The 24045-nt window shown below is 25.6% G+C and overlaps 1 protein-coding gene across 4 annotated transcripts; it reads right to left on the bottom strand.

Moving 5' to 3' along the window:
* Nucleotides 1–10417: 10417 nt before the first annotated feature.
* LOC112288729 (uncharacterized) lies at nt 10418–13557 on the bottom strand. Of its 4 annotated transcripts, none has more exons than XM_024533238.3 (6): nt 12853–13557; nt 12556–12686; nt 12202–12329; nt 11308–11886; nt 11044–11182; nt 10418–10858 (listed from the first exon to the last, which is right to left on the bottom strand). In XM_024533238.3, the coding sequence occupies exons 1-5, from the start codon at nt 12870–12872 to the stop codon at nt 11051–11053; spliced, it is 990 nt and encodes a 329-aa protein (XP_024389006.1). In that variant the 5' UTR covers nt 12873–13557; the 3' UTR covers nt 10418–10858; nt 11044–11050. The 4 variants fall into 4 exon arrangements, with proteins under 4 accessions (XP_024389006.1, XP_024389005.1, XP_090110490.1 ...); XM_024533237.3 differs by having other exon boundaries at nt 11044–11197; nt 12556–12680; XM_090254364.1 differs by having other exon boundaries at nt 12556–12680.
* Between the last annotated feature and the right edge of the window lie 10488 nt (nt 13558–24045).

The following is a 24045-nucleotide window of genomic DNA, read 5'->3' as shown; positions in this document are numbered from 1 at the left end:
TTTACCTTCTTTAATTATTGAAACCTCTAATTAATATAACATGCAGAATTTACATCCAAATTATATTATTAATAAGTTATTTATGAAACAAATTCTACTATAATACACTAAATATTTGGTTCATGTATTACTTTACAAAACTCTATATATATGAACTTCATTAAATATTAATATTGCCATTACTTTTTGAATATATTTTTTAACTCATTCTACTTTACAAAATACAACTTATAGCATGTGTATCCAAACATTATAATTTTTATGCATATTATAATTATATAAAAATCCTATTTGTACCTATTTTAAATATTATTATATGATATTTCTTGACATATGTATGGAATATCTTATAAAAAAATAATTCAAAAATTAAATTCAAGTTCAAAAAAAAATTATTATATTATTATTTATAAATTAAAATTTTAAAATCTTGAAATCTCAATGGAAACATATCTTAATTTTGCAACAGACTAAAGCTTAGAAATTCGAAGTTCAATGCTTAAAATTTAATAAAAAAACATGTATTAAAAAAAATTAAATATAAAATTACAAACTAAGCTATAACTTACGCAACCTTTAATTTTACTTTGTATACAAATCACACAATTATTTAAATAATACAATAACTTATAAGTTATCAAGCACAATTGGTGCTTTAACTCAATAACAGTAATATGTTCCAACATAAAAACAATAGCGATCACTTGTATATAAGATACTTTTTTATATTAATTTAAAAACATTTATTTAATAATACAAAATAAGATGAAAATAAATACCTTGCAAGTTAATTGCTTGGTATTAGCAAAAAAAAACATCATGTTAATAGTTAAATAAATCTGATTTAAATTTTTGATAGATATCCTATATAAAGATATGTTGTTTGATTAACTGATTAAAATTTTTCATAGAAATATTTAAAAAATATTCATTGAATCAATAATAGATTATTAATTATGCAATTTTTATCTACCACTTATATGTATATTAATGTATAAAGTCTTTATAGTAAAAAAAACTTATGAATGACGAATTAAAATTTTATCCTACAAACTTGATTTTTGCTAATAATAAAAATTATTTTATAATTTATTGAACTATAATTTTGAATATTCTTATTATTACTAGAATTTTATCTCATTTCTTAAACAAAAGAACTAAAGTCTCTATAATAATATTATACACTATTGTATATAGATTATTTATTAGAATATACTGTACTTATATTATTAGAAATAGAGTCTAAAGTTAAAATTATTTATTTTATAAATAAAAATAGAATTCTTACACACACACACACACACACACATATATATATATATATATATATATATATATATATACATTTAAATTATGATATAATGGCTTTTAATAAAAAAAATAATTTATACCACAATTGATAAATCTTAGTATGCTCTAAAAGTATTTAAAAAAATTATCTTAAAGATTTATTCTCCAAAATTTGTTTTTTTGTAGACCGATATATATTGATTTTTTACAAGAAAAATCCAAATAAAACATTAGTGTACTATTCGGAAATAGATATTATCCAAATAATACATAAGATTTATTTTATTTTAAAGTAGTTATAGAAAGCTAAAATTTATGTTTTATAGTTCAATTCTATCCAAATAATTAATTTTAATATGTTATTATCTTAGAAAATAAAAAGGCCCTGGTAAATTTTAAAAATTCTTAATTCTTGAAAATTATATGTATTTAAAATATTTTTATGATATTTTTACCTTTAAATTAATTTTTAATTTTACTTTTTTTTAATTTTATATATTTATAAAATTAAAATATTAATTCAAATAATATATTTAGATTAATTTTATTGATGCATTATTGAGAGGTAAAATTCTATTATTATTCATTATTGTGATTTTTTGTAAACATGTTTTATTTTGAGATTTTATTTACTTAGTTATTTATGTATTTGTTAAAATGCATATTAAAATCATCAGATTTATGTGGGAATATTTTTAAAATATATTGTTTTTGATTTATTCTAAATAATTAATAACAACAAACTATCAATTTTATTTTTATTTTTGAACTTATAAAAGATGCCAAAATATGTATTTTTTTTTTTGATATAGATGAATCTAGAGGGAAAAAACAGGTGTTAGTAGACTATTTAGGATATAAAAAAAGAAATGGACAAGGAGAGTAAGAAAGTTTTGCAATACCTTACATGGGATATTTCCTCACTTTTCTTTTTGAACTACAATATGTAATGTCCTAAAAGAAAGTAAAATGTATCATGTGGTAGTCATTGCTCATCTTTGAGTACTAATTTTATATATTACTCCTACTACCATATACATATAATTGTAAAAATATAACATAAATAAAATATAAAATACATAAATTTATTTTTTAAGTTTTGGTATTTTTTAAAAATAAAATAAAAAAAGAAATTTTATATGCTTTAAAATATAAGAGATTCAAAATATTCATAAATTATTAAAAAAAATATTATTGATTTTTTTCAATAAACATAAAAAAATCTTTACTTTACCAAATTTCACTAAAAAAATTTGTGATATAATATTTTCCATCATCCATTGCTAAGAATGTTAGTTCTCATCTTCCAATGATAAAACTTCAATATTTGAGTTGCAAGTTTTTGGTAAGTTCTACATTTAACAAAAAAATTACTTATACTATTTTACAAATATTATAACATAGCTCATTTGTTTTGTACACAAAAAAATAAAAATAAATAAATATATATATATATATATATATATATATATATATATATAGATAAGAGATCTTTAAATAGAAAGAAAATTGAAAGTAGTCTAAAAACTACTCAAAAATTAATTAACACTTGAAACTTTGCTAACACATTTTATAAAGTTGGATGATATTTTATGTTAATTAATTTTTATTTGTAAAAAATAAAAATGTAAGAGATAATATTTGCATAAAGGTGCAATTTTAACATGAATTATACTATCATATAATTTATCTTTGTTACCAACAAAATATGTAGTCATAAACCTGTATTTTTATTTATTATTTATTTTTTTATATGGTGAATATTTTTTAAAAAATTGATATCAAATTAATTTACAATTTAATTTTACAATTGAAAAAATATATTTCCAATTCTTCTCAATGCTTGCTTTCAAGTGACTTTATATTAGAAGTGAGTTGTGCCAATGCAGATAAATTGTCAACCTTGTGAAGGCACAAGTCTTTGTCTTCTTAGTATTCCTTATTTTCTTGTAAGGTAATTTCAATTGTCAATTGTAGCAAAAGATATAACTTGGGGCTTGGCAAGAAGTTGTAAAAAGAACATTGCATTGTTTATGCTGTTGATAGCATTTTAAACAAGGACTAAATACAAGCCACTACAACATTTATGGACAAACTTAGCTCCAAAAAAGAGGAGCAGAGACTAAGCTTGTTTGGCACAGATTAGCAAAAGGATCAGAAGTGCAATTATTATGTGAATATATTAGAAGATTATCAAAAATTTTAAAATATTATTTTTTATAGAAGTTTTTGTATGTCAATCAACTTTATTTTTTCATATTTTAAAGATAATTTATTATCATATTAGAAAAAAAAAATTGAATAAAAAATCAGAAATATTAAATATATTAAAACATAACTGAAATAGATGCATACAATACAAAAGAACTTAAAATTTAAATAAATATTTATTTATAAATGAATTTTATTATTGAAATTATTGAATTAAGGACATAAAGAACTTGATTACAAATTTTTTTCAAAAATAGAAAAATAAATAAATATATACATATATGTATTAGTAAAATTAAGAATTAAAAAAATAAAATAATTATGCCAATAATATAGGCATTATAACTTTTTATTAAGTATTAATTTTTTAATAAATAAAAATTATGGTTTTTAAAAAATAATTTATTCAATCTTATTAAGATAATAATATGTCAAGAATAAGAACTTTGAGAATTTAAATATTAAAATTTAAAAAAATATTAAAAATAAATAAATAAAAGAAATAAAAAAACACATGTATTCAATAAAAAACTATAATAGCTATTGCTAAATATGAGAAGCACTTGAAACTAGATTGGAAGCAAGATTGACATTCATAAGAAAAAAGAGGTCTCAATGTTCTATATGTATATTATTTAATTAAAAATTAATGTGACAATGTCTTATAGGCTATATAATATGTATTTTAACTTGTAGGACAAATTTTTAAGATGTGCAACATGTACTATATGTTGCCAACTTTTTGACCAAGTTTCTAACTTACTAATCACCCACAAACACTTTCAAAGTCAAATCTACTTCTATAAAACTCCTAAGAAACTTCTAATAAGATATTATTAATTTAATATATTTTTATTTACTTCTACCTAACTATATTTTTTCTAATACTTATTTAAATAAATATAGATATCTATGGCATATCCCTTGTCTTTTATTTTAGATACAAGTTCTATAAGGAGTGGTATAATTATATGTTGATAGAATTGAAAATACAACAAATTGTGGTTGCATCAAACTTTAATATTTTTTCTCTTAAAAAATAGTTAATATATCTTTTCAACTAATAATAATATTCTATATAAGATTAAGAAGACTGCTTTTTATTTAATCATTGCTAAAACCTTTGTAACTTCTTTAAAATAATACATTTAGATTAGTATTTGAAATAGTTTCTATATCTAATAATATCACCAAATATTAAGATTCTTATTTTTATTTTAATTATGTGATTGTGAAGGTTGCATCAATCTGATTGGTTCTTTTAGTAACTTTGCAAGCAATAACTCTTGAGTTAATTTTAAAGATTTTTGGTTATATATTCTTGTAAACTATTCTTTTTATAATAGAAATACCAAAAAAAAGAAAAAAAAAGAAAAAAAAAGAAGAAAGAATGTATTCTAAATTGATCTTCTCTTATTTTATTTGATAAGATCTTTAGGCTTCTTATGTTGGTTTTGATGGATGTTGTTGATAAAAAGCATTGATCTTTTTTATTGCATAATACAAGATTCTTTAACAATTATCTTGTACATGCATTAATATCATATTTGCACCAATATATAAGATATTTTAATCTATTGTTGCATTGCCTTGAATTTAAATCCTCTCCTTTTTAAAATTCTAGATATTTTAAACTTCTATTAGTAGATATAGCAATTGTCTTTTTTTTTGAAATTTCTACTATCTTGCATGGCTTTAGAAGAGATTCATAGAAAATAAGATGGATATTTATTAAAAATTTTAAGAATAATTTATATGTATATATTTAGATTAAAATTTTTTATAAATAAAAATAGTCTAATTCTACAAAAATCCAACTTATTACATATTTAATTAATTTTTATATTAAAATAAAGTAATCACATCTTATTACCAACTTAGAATTGAGGTTGCTCCTTTTAATAAACATTTTTATTGAGATTTTTTTGTTGTTGAGCTTCCTTTAATTATACCTTCATAATTATATGTAGTATTGATACATAATTTGCTAAATCTTTTATTATAGGATTATCTACTTTTAAAAAATCAAATGCAATAAATTATAGATAATAATCGTATTTAGTATAGAATGGTAATTTTCTAATAGAAGAATATATTATACTATTATTAGAAAAATTTACTAATAGTAAAAGATTTTTTTAATTATCTTGATAGCATTTGATGGTATATTGAAAATACTACTTCAACACTTAATTTACTTGTTTTATTAGACTATTAATTTCAAGATAAAAAAATAATATTTTTAATTTAACCTTTAATATCTTAAAAGTATTTATTTAGAATTTAATTATAAATTAAGTCTCTATTTCTAACATAATATCTTTTGGTAGTCCAAAATAATAACAAATGTTATAAAATAGACCTAATTTTTTCTTGACATGTGATAATTCTTGTATTTAGTACAAAATATGTCATTTTAATTTTAAAAAACTAATTTTATAAATATATAATTATAAGAGCTTAAAATTAGAAGATTTATATTTAAATCTATAGAAATATATGGCTATGTATTAAGAGCACGAATCATATAAAAACTCTAAAGAAGTAATACACTTTAATAGCACTAAAAAAAAAAGAATAGACAAATCAAAGATAAATATAAGATAGTAATTAAAATAACTATTGCCAAATAAAAAGAATAGAGATTCCTAAACTAAAAAAATATTACAAAAAAAATATTGACAAGAGTGAAAAAGGCCTCATTCTTGCCTCCACATATACTATCTAATTAAAGACCTATGTGGCAACATTCTATAGATTATCTAATATGTGCCCTACTTATGAAACATGTATCTAACTTGCAAAATAAGTTTCTAATATGTACGTTATATAGCCAAATTGTACAAAAAGTTACCAACATGTACAATATGTGGCCAACTTGTAAAGCAAGTGGTCAACTTGTGCAATACATGGCCAACTTATTGGCCAAGTTTTCAACTTAATAAACTCCTACAAACACTTGGAAAGCCTAATCCACATGTATACTAAAGGTACCAAAGTTTGTTTGGTCACTCACCTCTAATCACAAATAAAATTTTAAATTTTAAATACAAAACAAAAATTAAAAAGTGTAGACATAAATGTATAAGTTCTTTTAGCTTGATTATCCAATACATTTTTACAATGTTTAGAATTGATTTTTATGATGGGATCTTTAGTTTCTTTTAATTGATACTTATTTAACTTTTCATCAAGTAGGAATCTTATATTAAAATTATTTTTTTTGTATTAAAAATATTTTTAAAACACCATTGATTCTTCTAATATTGAATAAAGTAATTTTTACATATAAAATTCCACTCGTTTATAGTCCTATTTAAGATTTCTTCTATATTTTTTTTCTTAGTTTTTAGAAATACATATTATACAATGATAATGCTTTGCAAAAATTCTAAGAATGGATTGTATTATGTAACTTGGTGATAGATTATTTATTAGAAGTGGTATTTCAACTTTCTATCTAATGCAATAGAATTGAAGCAAATAAATAGTTTGTCTTACTTTGATCTATAAAAATAAAAATAAAAAATAAAAAATAAAATCTAGATTGGAATTCAATCTATAAATCTTTATTTTGATGAAAATCGTTTTTTAGTGTATCACAACCAAAATCCAATAGACAATAAGAATCAAGTAACATAATTTTTGAAAATTATTAAATTGTTCAAAAATCCAAGACAATAAGAAAAGAAGCATTAGATATTAATTTCTTCTATGGTTTGTATAACAAATTGGCCTTTGATCCTCCTTCACATTTTTAGGTTACTAGTGAAGAACTTATGACATTCTCTACCAAACTTACTAAGAAGCTACTTCAAAGCAATGCTCTTTCTACCAACTTTGTGATATACAAGTGGAATTTACTTTTAAATGAAGACTTCTTGTTTAAATACAATGATATTTGGTCCAATCTTCATTCTTATAAGGAGGTATTTATTTGGCTTATATGACACAAAGATGCGGCAATCAATACTTGGAGAAAAAAAATCAACCTTTGTTTTAATATTTATTATAAGTTGTGTCATCTCTAAAAGCCAAAATTTATTCTCTATAGGTTCTAAGTATGTCATGAAGCTTGTAATATTTGAAACTAAACCACCTATCTTTTATAGAAAATTGATATCAAATTCTTGAAAATTAGATTGGTGGAAATATTTCATTTGAAAACAAGCCATTTTTACTAAGAATTTTCTATCTAGATTTAAATATTTTTATAAGATTTGGTCTTTGTTTATAGACCATCTATATTTAGAAACAAAAAATTGTATTTAAAAATAATATATAGAATAAATTCAAAACTAGATGCTTGATTTAAAAAGGACTTATTAAATAAAAAAAAATAGTTGGAAATTTGTCATGAAGAAACTTGCAAAATACTTAGAACGTGAGTCTATTCTTTTCAAGAGATAGAATAAATCATAAATGCCAAAACAAATAATAGATTTCAATTTTGAAAAGAAAATTAAATGAGACTTTTGAATATCCAACGTGGTAAATTTTTTTTTTTTTTTTTAATATAACTCATTTTTCAAAGAACTTAATTGTGTTTTATAAACCAAATGAAAAAATCTTAGAGGTAAAATACAATAACCACTATAATTAAAAAATTAAATACATATTTTATAGTTTTGCTGTTACTACTCCAATTTTTGATATTGCCACCACAACTTACCATTTACCACATGCTACCATGGTTTTTGCTAATACTACCACAAGTCACCTTAAATCCAAAAATCTTCTGGTTGAAAATTTTATTCTTGAACCCCAGTCCCAGGTTTAGGGTTATCACCAAGGTTTAAGGTGTATCCAGAAGTTGATTGAACTCACCCACCGGAGAAGAAATCCCTTGTTCACGATTTTTCCACCCCCAAATAGAGAGTCCCCTGCCATGGCGTCGTTGCATTCTGTCGTTCTCAATTAGTTCTGACACCCTTCCACGGAGACGTTAACTCTGTGAGCTGGGTTCAATTTAAAATAGCAATTGTCACGGCATGGGGTATTTCATCGCGCAGAATTGGTTACAGGCTACATTTCTTTCATGATCTCGTATGAGATGAAGAGAGCGGAGAAGTTCTTGTGCTTTCATTCTTACCTACTAACTCCAGCACTTGCCGACTGATACTCAATCAAGTCTGCATACACTAACTTGTAAATTTTGCGATTGTGAGTCGTCGAAAGAACATTTGAGAATGTCGGGAGATCACACTCGTAACCTGGTTTCTGCCTTGCTTCAATAGAGTCAGGGAGATGGCGTCCACAATGTTGAAGTCCGCAGTGACAATTGTTGCAGCCGTGTTGAGCGTGGCTGTGTTGGCGATTGCGCAGTCGTCCAGTTCTGCCTCAGCACAAGTCCCAAGTGATGGAGTCCACATCGTGCCGACAACGCTTGTGCTCGTGGTTGGGATGATCCTGTCTTTCTTTGCATGCATTTGTAGTGCTGTTCAGGTTTGTGGTGGCAGTAGCAAAGTTGGGGTGGCAGCAGTAACATCCCTTGGTGGCAATAGTAAAAGTAAAAATTTAAAATATTCATAAGTAATTTTTAGGGGTAAAAAACACAATAATATTTTTAATCGTGTCAACATTTTTGTAGTCAAAATAGAGTGATGATTTTTATTTTTTATTTTTATATATATGGTTTAATTATTCTTAATATATATATATATATATATATATATATATATATATTTCAATAATTAAAGATGTATACACCAATAATAAAATTAAAAAAACTTCTTAGAACCACTATAGTTTTATTTTAAGCTCTTTTTACAAAAGTTGAAATATGTATATATTGAATGTAAATAAAATCCTATACAATAGTTATGTTTATACATACTCATGTTTATTTTTTATATTTACATAATTTAAAAAAACTTCCCAAGTGAATCTTAATTGGAAATTTCAAATTTTAAAGTAAAATTGGTAACAATAGAGAATATATTAAGATATAACATTTATTATATTTTTGATACACAGTTAAAAAAATTGAGTTTATGGGTATTGAAAGGTTTCTGTTGTTGAATTTACTTTTACTGCCCATTCTTATTTTTTAGATTTATTTCACTACAAGTTTTAGATAATGTCAAGTTGATAAATACAAGAAACATCCCAATGCACAAATTTATAGAAAATAATATGTAAGTGAGAATTGATTCTTGTAACCACTCTGTGTGAGTTGTACCAATAATTAGAACATTGTGAAACCATTTTCCTCTCAATTATCAGAATGATATTTAAATTATTCATTTACATTTATTTTATTCCCAATTATGATAACAAGATATTTCAATTTTTTTAATCCTTCTGCAAAAAATCGAATCATTTTTTTCAAATGTGCATGGCTAATATACGTTGCCAATATCTATAACGAAGGAAGAAAAGAAATCAGACAATAGCCTTCAAATTCAGAGATCTTATTTTTAAATCACAACTCATATATTTTAAGGATTTCATAATAAAGTTATATTATTTGATTTCAAGATATAAAATATATTGTGAGTCAATATTGAAGTGAGAAAATGCATATAGTAAAAATAAACGAATACAAAATATATATTCATGGAGCCAAACTCATCGTTTCATCCCTCGTTTTTATACTTACCATACACATAATGCTTTAATTAATCACTATATTTCACTACTTCATGTTAAAATTTACCTTTTGAACATATTGTTGTTATCATTGTACTCTTCTACGATGTTGCAATGTTCTGAAATTTTTGAAGTCTATCAATTATTGAAAAGTTATCTCAATAGATGTGTAGAACAAGAAGCGAACAAAAAAATTGCACAAGGGATAGGCTTCGAACTTGAAGGAAAATTGGATGGAGGAAAAAATTTTAAATTTAAAAAAAAAAAAAAAAAAAAAAAAAAAAAACTTCACTTCCAATTGCATAGTTCATTATCAACTTGGGAATTAAGCTGCAAAAGAAGAGAACCTCATAAATTTACCTTGGAAACATTAACACGTTCCTTCGACCTTCAGAACACGTGATTCATTTGCACAAGACAATTCATCGACATTGTCTACTGAACTGCTTCAAGGTCGGAAACATATTTGTTGTAGTTTACAGGTGAAGATCTGGTCACCTAACTATCAGATTGATCACAGCCTTGACCGATTTGTGTCAAGATCCGCTCTAAACAGCTCCACTTAGAATGAATGACCGATCTGGTTGTGAGGTCGAGGGACAAGAACCGTGTTAGGTATACCTCAGCACAAACAATCCGCGGACAGTTTGGGTGGCATGGGCACTTCACGGAAATCATCAAGTGCAAACGGTCAACGATTTGACCAAGTGCACGAGGGGCCAACATGACTTTGCAAAATATAATTTGCATGCTTCAACCCTTGGTCCTGATAACACAGCAAAGGTCACTGAGTTAGCGGCAGCAGCAAATAGCTCAAAAATGAACCCTGTAAAAAAGTGAACCATTCTGCAATAGGTGCCAATCGTTCGTGTAGGTGGCATGGCATCTACGAAGCCTACAGTGTAAATGAATTGCTTTCTTTAGACCGATCTGATTAAAAGCAACACGTACCTCAATCTTACACCGACTGAACGACCTGTAATGCTAAGGCATTTGAAGAGAGTGAAAGTTGGGGGGCGAAATTATCGTTACAGGAAGCAGCCTTTGTTCCATCTATCCCCGAATCTCTTAGCACATCCAGAGCTCGATCCTGAGTTGCACAGGCCTAATCATGTTCAGAATGCATCATGCTCAGATCGTGGGCTTAGTAGCCCTCATCATACATATAATAAGTTAGTTGCATAGCTAGGCGTTAGTGGAGATAAGAGATCTCACCACCCTTTTCTCGCGCTGTTCATTTCCAGATAGAGACTGCTGATGCGTTGGTGAAGGTGGCAATCCTGGTGTTTGTAGCTGCAACTCTGTGGCCACAACCGATGGTTCTGTAGACTTAGTTTGAGCTCCCTTCACAGGATAAATCGGAGTAGGATGGATCGGAGCAGGGTATCTTGCAGCCGGCCTTTCAACATGGGTAGTATGTCCTGGATGTGAGTAGTGATTGTACGACATGAAGGGTGATTTTCTAGAACCAAACACGCCATAAGTTTGGTACGCAGGATGCAAGAACGTGCTGAATGGTGCAGCAGGGAGGAAAGATGAATCAGGTGCGTGATGAGTTTGATCAGAACTGGGGTCTTGATGAATATCCTTTGAAGGTGGAGAGGATTTCGTCATCGAAGACACTGGTAATGGGCAGGGATATTGGGAGCTTGTCAAAACGCCGGGATGGTCCATTTTCCATCCTGCCAATGCGCTTAGGTTTTCCGAGTTTTGTTTCCGCAGGTCTTCCAATCGCTCTGTCTCAGTCTCAAGAAGCGTTTTCTCCTCTTGCAACTCACATCGTTCCACGGTCAACTGCACACGTGCATATTGTTCACTCATTGAAAGGAAACAAGTTGCATTCCTCCAGTCGCACCTAAGGTGATGACTAGCGGCAATATACTAGTAACGAATGTGTATAAAATCTATACTTGGCAAAAAAGCCGGTATTTTCTAATAGTTGCAAAGAACATGCTATCTGATACAAACTACCCGGCCATTTTATGTTCAAATATCTCCTTTTTTATATCCACACTAAAGCACAACTAATCGTGAAATGAGTACCCTACTTCACATTAAAACTTCTCGATATCAATAGAACAATTTTTAATTTATTTTAAAGGAACTCACATCGCGCGATTCGTCTCTGAGAGCAATCTGCTCACTTTTCAAGCGAGCAATCTCGGCGCGGAGTTCTTTCAAAGCCAGAATGCCTTCAGAAAGGATGGTGCCCTTGTCATTCTTTGGTCGAATTGGATCTGATATCACAAATCACCAACCCATTCAGAATATTTCGTGAGCTGCTCCCACACAATCAGCATCGCAATTTCGTGTAGTAGACCTCATTAGCGGTTGATACAGAATAAAGAGCGTTGGCTTGTGAAATAAGTGTCTAACTTCTCCACGCAAGATTTATTGTATTTCTACATATCTGCACTTGCTGAAAAACAAACAATGAAAAAGCATAGCGAAGGTAAATCTCACCAAGAACACCAGCCAGTTTGGCAAACTGTTCATTCAAATGATCTCTCCGCAGTCTTTCCCGATCAGCTTTCTGGAGTTTTCTAGCAGGCATCAAGTGACAGTTTTCCTCTCCAGCAACTCGACCTCTGCTACTAAATGTTCAGGTCATGCAATACTCTCATTTGCAAACACTCGAATTGGAACGCAATGAAGTTCAGTTAAAGAAGTGAAATACTTAAAAGTGCCTTGCGACCATGCAATTTCCAAACTAATGAAGAGATTGCTCGCAACAGAATTTATGAAAGGCGAGATGGACACCTGTATTCAGGGTTTGCCATCGGACGAGGAAGATATTCTCTGCCTTCAACCGAGATATAGTGTTCGTTATGCCGGTCCGCTGAACGCGGAAAATTGAAGTGTGTTCCAAAATCACGCCCGGTTCTACCTAGAAAAGCATACTAAGACTGCATGGTACCTGCGCCAAGACGCCAGAATCGGTGCAAGGCCGTTGGGGGAGAAAATACTGATGCATGCCCTGCTGCTCAAAAACACTATCGCACATCCAATTACTCGTTCCTAAGATTCCGAGCATAGCCATCAAAATACCATTCCACTACTTGCCAGAAAGCTAAAACTCTCTTGTTCAAGCCACTCCCTAGAGAAAATCAGTTCCCGTTTCTCAGCTAACTCACACTTACAACTCTCGAGCGCATCATCTATATTCCAATTCCCGGAAACAAACTAAATTTCAAAAAAAACTACAAAAAAAATAAGATACATATCATTACAACCTCTGTCGACATCCTAAGCTCTCATCGAAATCACTCAAGAACCATACTAGACGCAACCCCTACATCCTCACCTCCAAAAATCTATCCAACTCTTCACTTCCAAGCACTCGGCTCTCGTCCAGCACCACTAAGACAAATACCTTTCCAAGCAACACCCGCTAACACCTCCTCACCGCAGACTACTCAGAACCTGACCCGCAAAATTGACCTACCGGCAGAACTGTCGATCAAGGCCAAAGCAAGCGTCAAAGCGAAAGCCTCGAGCCACTTAAGTTCCGCACCCCCGTCGAGAAAGCTGCCCTCAGCTACCACCGGGCACCAGTGACCACCACGAGCAAGCGCGACTGCGGCACGGGAAGTAGCGACGGGGGAATGCCCCATGGAACCAGCAGCTCCTGCATGGGCGCGGGCATGGGGCCCCGTCGCGTCACGGCCGTGGTGGCGGAGCCGCGGGAGCACGCGGTGGCGCGTGCTAAGCAAGCCGTGGGACCCCGAGGAAGCGTGGCCTCGTCAGCCGCGAACGCGCCTGGCCACGGAGACGCCGCTGCTCTAGCTTGACTTCCCCGGCGCTGCGGATGGCTGCGTACCTGCCTCTTGGATCACGGGCTCCTCGGCTTGTCCCCAGTGCTGCCTCGTGCTGGGCTCGTGCCCGTCGCCTCTTGCCTTAGATGAGTGTAGATTGCCTGACTCTTTCACGGTTTGTTTGTTTGGTCGGTTTGGTCTTTTCCGGGTTCTTGAAATGCTGCAACCTAGAATCTGGTTTTTTCAGTAATCATGGAGGAAAGCCCTTTCGATTAGCGGCAGCAAAGCCGGAGTATGAGGGTGGAGGATGTTGGTAAATGAAACGGTAGCCAGTAGATAGAGGACATGTGGTAACTAAACGGAGAATTTAACCATTTGATGGAAATAGAAGACAATCCTCCTTTTTAGTGGAGATTGAGTAGTTAGTTAGTTAGTGTTGGGGCCATGTTTCGTAGAGACAGGGCTTCAACTCTAGTGGCTTTAGTTTTTTCATGTTTGATAGTGAGGAACTAATTGGACCATGTTTAATGTAGCAGATAATGAAATTGCATCCAACATGCCAAATAGTTACTCGACAATTATTGCAAAACTATTCAAGTTTTGATATAGTCAATGTTCAACTATGATTTTAAATGCAATAGAAGACTACTAGTCAATGTTTATGTACTTATTTGATGCAAATAAGTACATAAATAAGGTAGTTATAAATAAGTGCAATATATATATATATATATATTTTTATTTTTATTTTATTTTTATGAAATTTGGTATAAAAAAATTGGTCATAGTATTTAACTTACTATTTAGAAATATGACACAAAAGAAATTTATGATTTAAATAGTTTCTTAATATATTATTTTAATCAAAAATATTATAAGTAAATTTATATATTAATTAGAATGGAAAAATATAATGAAAATTGTTACAATCTAAGTAATTTATTACTATGATGATTTAAAAGACTTGAATAGTGTAAAGTGATTCATATAAGAATATAAAAATCTATAAATTTGATGCTCCACTTATAAGTAGATTTTGTAGCTTAATATCATTAGAATGTCTTTGTAGAAAAAATTAGCAACTTAAATCTGTAGTTATAAATCAAATATTTATTTTAGTATTGTATTAATGTAATAACTTGTGTAATTAATAATTATTTTTAACAATCTAAATAATTAGTTGAAATTGGATAAAATATAATAGTGTCATAATTTCATGCAAAAATGTCAACTATAATAATTTATTTAAGCATCTAATAACACATACAATTTAGATGAATTATGTAAGAATGATATAATATATATTATCTAAATATATTTAGACTTTGATAAGCTATTGTTAATAACTATTTATTATTATTTATAGTTATTATAAAATTTATAAGTTTTTTTTAACTTTGATTGATTGCTTGTATTCTTTATCTAAACATAAAACACTCTAATATTTGATTATTTAAGAATCAAGTAGCTACTTGATTTGAAAATCTTGTGGTTCAAAAAACTTTCATATGGCCTTCTTGTTAGCCTATTTATATGTATAGAAGCAAGATTAATGTTATTTTCATACTTATCAATAAAAAAATTTTAAAAAAAAAATGTATTTCAAGCTTAATCCAAGTCCTTTAAATTGTTTGTGTTTAATTGTAGCCATTCTAGTATCTCTTGTTTTAGAAATAGTTTATATTTTGCTTAATTTAACACTTGTATTATGACAAATCTTCTTGCCATGCAATCAAACTACCTCTATGGAGGTTTTTGAAGAAAAAGAGGCATTATTTTAGTCCCCTCTTATTGGAAGGTAGCAAAAGACAACACTCCAAATAATATTATGTACGTCCTATTTGAAATATGCCTAAGATATTCTTTTGTTAATCTTTGAGGATTTTAGAAGCTTTAGTGCTACGCTTGGTAGAACCACATTTAAGTGTATATGTTATTCCAAATCTTAATAAAAACAACTATATTGTATATTGATTTATTTATGTGTATGATTTTTAATGTTTTTTTTTCTAATGATTTGTAGTAAAGCATGGTTAAGGTGATGTGATAATAAAAAATATTTTAAATAAAAATTTTAAAATAAAAAAAATTGATAGAAAAGAGTTTATTGAGTTGCAATAGTGGAAGGCAAAAGATTTGATTTCATAATAAGAATTTTACATGTTAACATAAGAAAAGTTTGCAAATAAAAGTAACACAGAGTAAGAATAAACAAATTTAAGTTTTCTTAGTATGTTTTTTTTAAGTCTTGCACATAAGGTGATGTACAATGTAATAAACAAGAATTTAATACTAAAGAAATAGAAAAAATATAAAAGTTTGTACATAAAAATGTTACTGACAAATTAGCTATACTTAATATATATATATATATGTATATACTTTTTTCATATGAAGGAGAAAAAAATAAGTTAGAAATATATATTGAACTAATTTGAAAAATATTATGCTAAATTAAACTTTGATTCTATATAATCATGTTATATGTGTTTCCAAAAGAATTGGTTTTATACCTTATTCTAAATAATAGTAGAAATATATCAAAGTAAAATAATATGTCTTGTAAGACACTAGAAATTGGCATAGTTTATATGAGAATGTTATTTAAATTGTAGAAATATTGGCTAGAATTTGGTATATTCTTGTTTTATGGAGAAATTTAATTTCTTTAGATATAAGAAATATTATAGATAGTAAATATAAAAAACATAACTTCTAAAAATATACTATTAAAATTATAATATATATAAATTAAAATCTCATATTTTAAAGCTTTACAATATAAAAAAAGTCTTGATTTTGGCATAAGATTTTTATTCATATTGTGAAGATCCTAAACTTACTATTTAATTTTGATCAAATAAGTTAAACAACAACAAAACAAAGAATAAATTTACAAAAAATAAAACTAAAAAAATGAGTTAAAACACATACACACACACTTACACACACAAACACACACACACACACACACACACATATATATATATATATATATATATATATATATATATATTCTTGTTATAATAGAATTTATGTAATTTAGAATTTTTTGAAAAATAATCTGCTAAAGATATTATATTATCATGTAAACTATCATTGTTTTATAGTATAAAATTCTTTAAGATCTTAAAGATATATAGTTTCTATCCATATATTTTTAGATTCCAATTTATTCTTTTTATAAATTTTTTATAATTATTTTTTCTTACAATTATATAAATGACTATCTTAAAATTCAATTTAATTTGATTTATTTATAACTATCTACTAATTATCTTAAAATTTAATAAAAAAATAAATTTTAATAAGTATCTTAAAATTCAATCTAAAGATAATTATTATATGAATGATTATGAATTAAAGTTTAATAACTAACTAAATTTATATTTTTTTAGATTATTATTTTTTATTTCAAACAAATCATATTCATACAACATATTTAGATAAAAAACTTATTTAAATGTCATATCTTTAAAAAATTTCATATTGATTTTAAGAATTAAAAAAATAATTAATTATTATAATTATTTTTTATTATGGTAGATAACTCAAAAATGCAAGAATACATATCAAGACAAAAAAAAATTATGTATCTTACATAACTTAAGAAGAATTTTTGGGATATGCAATCTCACATGACACTTTAAATATTGAAGGTAAGAACTTGATACAACTTAAAGTATTAAAGGCTCCTTAGAATATTGAAAGCTCTTGGAATTATGTACATTATTTAATGGACTTGAAAGTATTTATCTATTTTTATATACTTTTAAAATATATTAATTTATTTTTTATTTGAAAAATTACATTTTGAAATTTTCTTTCTAAAATCATACAAATGGATCCCATGTTATATGCAATATAATCACAAATACATTAAATATTTTTATTTTATAGTATTTTATTTTATTTAAAAAAACTTTAATAGCTAGGACTAATAATGAGTTTTCAAAAAATATTCTAATTAATTGAATATAAATTAGATGGTTTTATGGTTCAATTCATACTTTTAGTGATTAGTGAATAAATCTCTAAAATTATGTATTGACATGTTATATAAAAAAAATTAATTTATACCATGAATTTAAAATCTTTGATTTAATTTTAATTCTATTTTAAATATATAAATAAAATACATACATTATTATGTAAAAGAAATCTATAATCCATATTAATTTCTATTATACTCTAATTTAAATATGTAATATTAATATCATCTTTGAACTAAAACAATTCATTCTGTGTAGATAATTCTACAATCTACTATCTATTCCTATTACTTTATACAGCAAAACTTGCTTCTACAAATATGTAATAACTATATTCTTGAACTTGGAGAAAAAAATATATATTTCTATAATATTTATTTAAGGAAATGCTTATTTTTAAAATTTTACGAGATTGTTAAGTATATATGTACGTTCTCATATAATGCTTCTTTTCATGCACTATTTTTTGTTTTCTACCTTCAAATTATTTATTCTAGTAATTATTGAGCTTCTTGCATAGGAACTAGTTCTATATGTTATTAAAAAGCTACTTTAGGTAGAATTGAAAAGAGAGAGAATATTATTAATTAAAAAATAATAATTATTATTATTAAAGAAATAAATATAAATATTACATAAGAATTAATAGTTATTTTTAACTTTAATGTATTAAAAATATGTTATCTTGATACTTATAATTTAAAAAATATTATCATTAGTAAAATCAATGGCTATATTTATAAAATATTACCTTTAATAATATACCTAATTTAGTCGAATGTTTTTGAATATGATAGTTAAATATATTGAAAATAAGTAGCAAAATTTATTTCTCTTTTGGATAAAATTGAGATATTTTAATGAATAAAAATATTAAACGGATTTTTTATAGAATAATGCAAGTAAAGTCATTTTTTATTTCTAGAATTAAAATATATTATATATTTATAGTTATTTCATTTTGAAATTAAATGGATATTTTTAATCTAAATATTGTCTAATAAAATGGCATTTAACCACAGATAAAAAGTTTTTTCTAAATAAATAACATAGTATAGTCATATGACATACCTAAGTATTTCATTGGCATATACAATAATATAAAGTTGATAATTTGAGAGGATTATTTTACTAAGTTGACACTCTATTGAAATCAACCAAAAAAGTTTACCTTTTCAACTAAATAAATTAAAGAAATAAAATAAAATTACATTTTTTTAATAATATACATCTTTATTTTAAATGGTAAGATTTAAATAAGAATTCTTAGTAGACAATGATTAAAAAAAAAATTATTTTAAAATAAATCTCCTATTATTTTTAAAAAATACACATAGATTTGTACTTAGTAATAAACCTATTAAATTATAAACTATTATAATCTTAAAAAAAACTTATATCTTATGTATAAAATAAGTTTTATTATTACGTATTTTTTATTATATTATTGACATATTTATCAGATATTTAAATATTAAAAATATACTAGTATAAATTTGCATGAGGATAGTTTCTATATAATTTATTTTTTAAAGATTTACCAACGAAATATGTCTTTTTTATTCTTTATTTATGCATCTAAAATTTTAATTTTTTATCAATAAGTTTTAAAATGATTTATTATAAATAATTATAAAATATTAATTTATATGATTAAAATAAATACTTTTTAAATTATTTTATTATATTCCTTTTTTGTTTAAGATTCCAACATAGAATAATATAAGAACTTTCTATCTTATACAATTATTCTGTTTGTTTTTAAATGAAGTATAAAAAGAAATACTAAAAATTATCTAAATAGATGTTAAAAAAATCAATATACTAGTTTTTTTTATAAAATATAGTTTTGTTTGTATTTATTGAATATTTAATTATATTTATTTATTCTTTAAAATAAAAAAAATAATAAAATTGTGATTAAACTATGTATGTTCTTTTATAATTCTTTTTATACAAATTTTGAAAATTTTATCATTTTTATACTTTTTTTAATAAAATTGATTGAGATTTGATGTATATAGAAATTAAATTGAGACAATATAGTAACAGTAATATATTTTGTTTGAAAAAAGATGAACTATTGTTAAAGTTTTATTATTTAGTGAACAAGAGAGAAGACTATAAAAGTGTTGGGTTGAATTAAAATTCTTTATAATAAAATATCTTAAGTACAGATTCAAGGATCACTTTCTTATAACCACGTCCTTGTACCAAAAGACATACTATTATACTATTTATTAAATATAAAATTAATTATTTGCTACAATAAATATATATATATATATAGTATTCAAAATAATTAATTTTTTATTTAATTAATATTTTTTAGAAATAAGTTTCTATTATATATATTCTATACTATTTATATTATATATAATTCAAATTTTGATATGGAATCAATGATATATAATAAGATTCCTATTCCAATGAAAGAATTGAAGCTATTGAATAATAAAACTTAAAATAAATTCTAACTTAGGAAATGTGAAGTTTTTTCAATATTACAAGTTAGTTGAAAGATTAGAGAATTTTTAGATATTAATAAAAAAAAATAAACCAAGATCATTTAAAAATTTATGATGTTTTTCCTAAGATAGATTCTTGATTAAAATATTTATTAAAATTATATATATATATATAGTACTTATTCAAATTATTTTAGAAATAAAATGATATTATATTTTTCTATGTTTATTTTAATAATGTGATTTTGGATTAAGACCTAAATGTATGTTACTTTGGTTGTCAACATAAATTGTAATAGGTTCCTATTGAGAAAATTCTCGATTATTTAATTATCTTTGTGACCATACTACTTTAAGACCTACCTTAGATAAATCTGTATATTTAGATTTAGCACTATAAAAGGATGTTGAAGTTTTTTTCTTATTAGTTTAAGAGATTATTGCTCTTATAAGAAGCAACCGATAGCATCATGTGTAATACCTTATATTTTGATAACTGGTCCAATTTGCATTGAAGTAACCATATAAAAGATGGCATGTGGATGATTTTTTATAAGTAATATTGTGGATTCTCTTTATGTATTGCATAACTTGTTAAAATTCTTGCCTATAATAGATCTAGGATTGGATAAATATTATCATAAATTATTAATATTAAATATCATATCAGCTTAAGTACAAACCTTTAAATAAAATAAACTACCAAATAACTCAAAATACAAATTGCCCATCATTTATACAATTTTATTTTGATAATTTTTTATCAACTTTGAGAGAGGTAGAGATTGTATTATTAATATCCATATAATAACTTTGAAATAAAAGTTTTAAATATTATCAACATAATATTTAGCTTAAAAAAAAATTCTTTAGATATAATAGATTTACATCCTTTAGGAAGTGGAATTATTTGCTAAGCCTTTATTTTGAAATAAAAATTAAATTTTAGAATCAATAGCAAATTTTCATTCTTTGGCATAAATATCAGCTAAAGCTTGTTTTAAAGTAGTATGTTTGTTGTTTATATTACTGATCAAATTTTATTTCTTAATTTTAGGATCTGATTTAAGAGGTTTTTTTTTCCTTTTATACATACACTAAGTCTTTTGTAAGGATTTTTTACTTGTTAAAATATTTGCTTGGATGCTAAAAAGTTTGTGAAAGTTTTAAATAATCGTCTTTTTAAAAATGTAAGATAATTTAGAAAGTTAAGCATATAAATTAATTAGATTTATTATTATATTATTTTCTTCATTGAGATGCCAAGTCATATTAAAATTAATGAATTGGATTATTGGTAGAATATTTATTATAAATAAAATTTGAAGGTAAAGAATCACTTGTAACTAATTTTCTATTATTATTAGTAAGAATATCTAGATTAAGATATGATTGTAATTGGAGATAAAATATTTTAAGTACATAATCAAGGATCACACTTTTATACCAAGAGGCATATTATTATAATATTTACTAAATATATAAGTAAAATTTTGCTAATATATATATATATATATATATATATATATATTTTGCTAATATATATTTATAAAGTATGGACTTTGATTATGCAAAAAAATATCTATTATATGTAATTTACAAAAACATCTTAGATATCTACATGTATTATTTAATACTAAATTATAACATAATTTTTGAAAAATAAATAAATAATAAAAAATTTAAAATTTAAAATAGAACCTATTTTAATATTTAGTATTTAATTTTTATAAATTAATTAATTTATAAAATAGTGGTATAAAATAAAAAATGTAACGTTTTTAAGTTATCTAATCTTTATTTACAACTCTAATTTGAAAATATTATGCAAATCAAACTAATTTACAATTTTGATTGTTTTTAACATTGACTATTTGGTCTAGTATTATAAAACATAGTTTATATACAAGCAACAAATACAAGAGACTCTTCTATTAAAGTACAAACCTTGATGTTATGCCCTTGTGTCTGTCTTTATATGAATTTATATTTATATGTGTGCATGTGTGTATGTATGTGTTCAATACTGTAGTAAGATAATGATAGGATATCAGATATGAGTTAAGAAAGAACATTTTCTTTGCAATTTCTTGTTGTGCAAGTATTTTTTGTTGGCTATTTGTTTTTGATTGATGAATTAAAGAGAGTAATTATAAAAATTAGTTGACACCATTGAAAGACATTTTTGATAGTTGATATTTTAATACTTGCGCATTTGGACTTAATGATAGCTACAAGAGTACTTTAGGCACTTAGAGAGCATTCATTGATTTGTTTATAGCTGATAGATAATATTGTTATATATAGGATTGAAAAATGAACAAACCTTTGGATGGATGACAATACATACCATTAATAAAATTAAATCTATAATTTGATATATGTTGTCTTCATAAAAAGATTAAACTTTTGCTTCTCGAAGAACTTCTATTGTTAATTAGATAGCTATTTCACAAATAAGATAAACAAAGTAGTTTTGAAAGAGTATTCTATAATATAATGAAATACAAACATTTACTTCTTTTAGTATAAAAATCAACAATATTCTCTTGCAATAATATGGTCTATGTAGCTTTTACATACTTAGAAAGCTTTGGCTTCAAATAAATATTCTTTTATTAAAATAAGATATAGAAGCAAGTTATATGTAGCTTTGTATTTTTAAATCCAATATTGCACATAAAAGAAAGATGATTGGTAATGCCTACTTGTCATCCCAAATAATGTAGGAGCTTTAAGACTATTTGAGTGAGCACCACATATTTTTCCTACTTATTGATTAATTCATGAAAGATTGTCTAAAGCAAAAAAAAAAAAAAAGAAAAAAAAAAGAAGAAGAAGAGAGAGAGAGAGAGAGAGAGTAGTGATGATGTATCCATTCAAGTTGTAGCAAAGGTAGTTTCTTATAAAGGTGGCATTTGCAATGACCATTAACAAATTCCAACAACAATCATTGAAAGAATGTAGGAATAGATCTTAGAACCCCCATATTAATACATAGATAGTTATATATTGTTCTTTCACTATACACTTCTTTGAAAATGATCAAGAATCTTCATCTTAAAGATAATAAAGACAAAAACACCACCATAAATTTAGTTTATCTCAAAATTCTTTTAATTTGGCTATTTTAGTTGTTGTAGTAAATAAGAATTATGTTTGTCAATAACACTTAAGAATCATAAATAGTTGCATTGTTATGAGAATAAATAAATATATCTTTTTTTATTGGTCAATATTTCTTTAGGAGTGGTCAATTTTCAGCTTATCAACTACAAATTAAGATTTTAGAACTTTTGAGTGTCCAACATCATAGGCTTCTAGTAGTATATTTTGAATAAATTCTCACTAAAAATAGTATATATATATATATATATATATATATATGTATAAACAAATAAAATAAAAAAATCCTATTTCAATGCCAATAATACTTTGTAAATCAACTCTTCATTTAATTTTTCATGATTTAATTAGTTTATAAAATAAAATAGTATTGTAAAATGCAAAGTCTTTATTTACAATTCCAATTTGTAAATATCATTCAAATCAAACTAATTTACAATTGTGATCCTTCTCAACATTAGCTTTTTGGTATGGTGTTATAAAACATGGTTTATTAATAAGCAACAAACACAAGAGGATCTCCCATCGAAGCACAAACCTCGAAGTTATGTCTCCGTCTCCGTGTGAGTTTGTGTTATGTGTTCAGCATCATAGCAAGACAGTGATCGGCCA

This window comes from Physcomitrium patens, chromosome 11 (assembly GCF_059467195.1).
Source record: "Physcomitrium patens ecotype Gransden chromosome 11, ASM5946719v1, whole genome shotgun sequence".
In the NCBI taxonomy this organism is placed as follows: Eukaryota; Viridiplantae; Streptophyta; class Bryopsida; order Funariales; family Funariaceae; genus Physcomitrium; species Physcomitrium patens.
This window is presented reverse-complemented; position numbering and strand designations above follow the sequence as displayed.

Bases quoted from the DNA above. Each gene is read 5' to 3' on its own strand.
- LOC112288729 (XM_024533236.3), bottom strand. From the start codon at position 12,872: ATGGCAAACCCTGAATACAG. The intron at 12,687-12,852 runs GTGTCCATCTCG...CTGAACATTTAG, and splicing joins ATGGCAAACCCTGAATACAG to TAGCAGAGGTCGAGTTGCTG. The intron at 11,198-11,307 runs GTGAGATCTCTT...GAACATGATTAG, and splicing joins AACAGCGCGAGAAAAGGGTG to GCCTGTGCAACTCAGGATCG.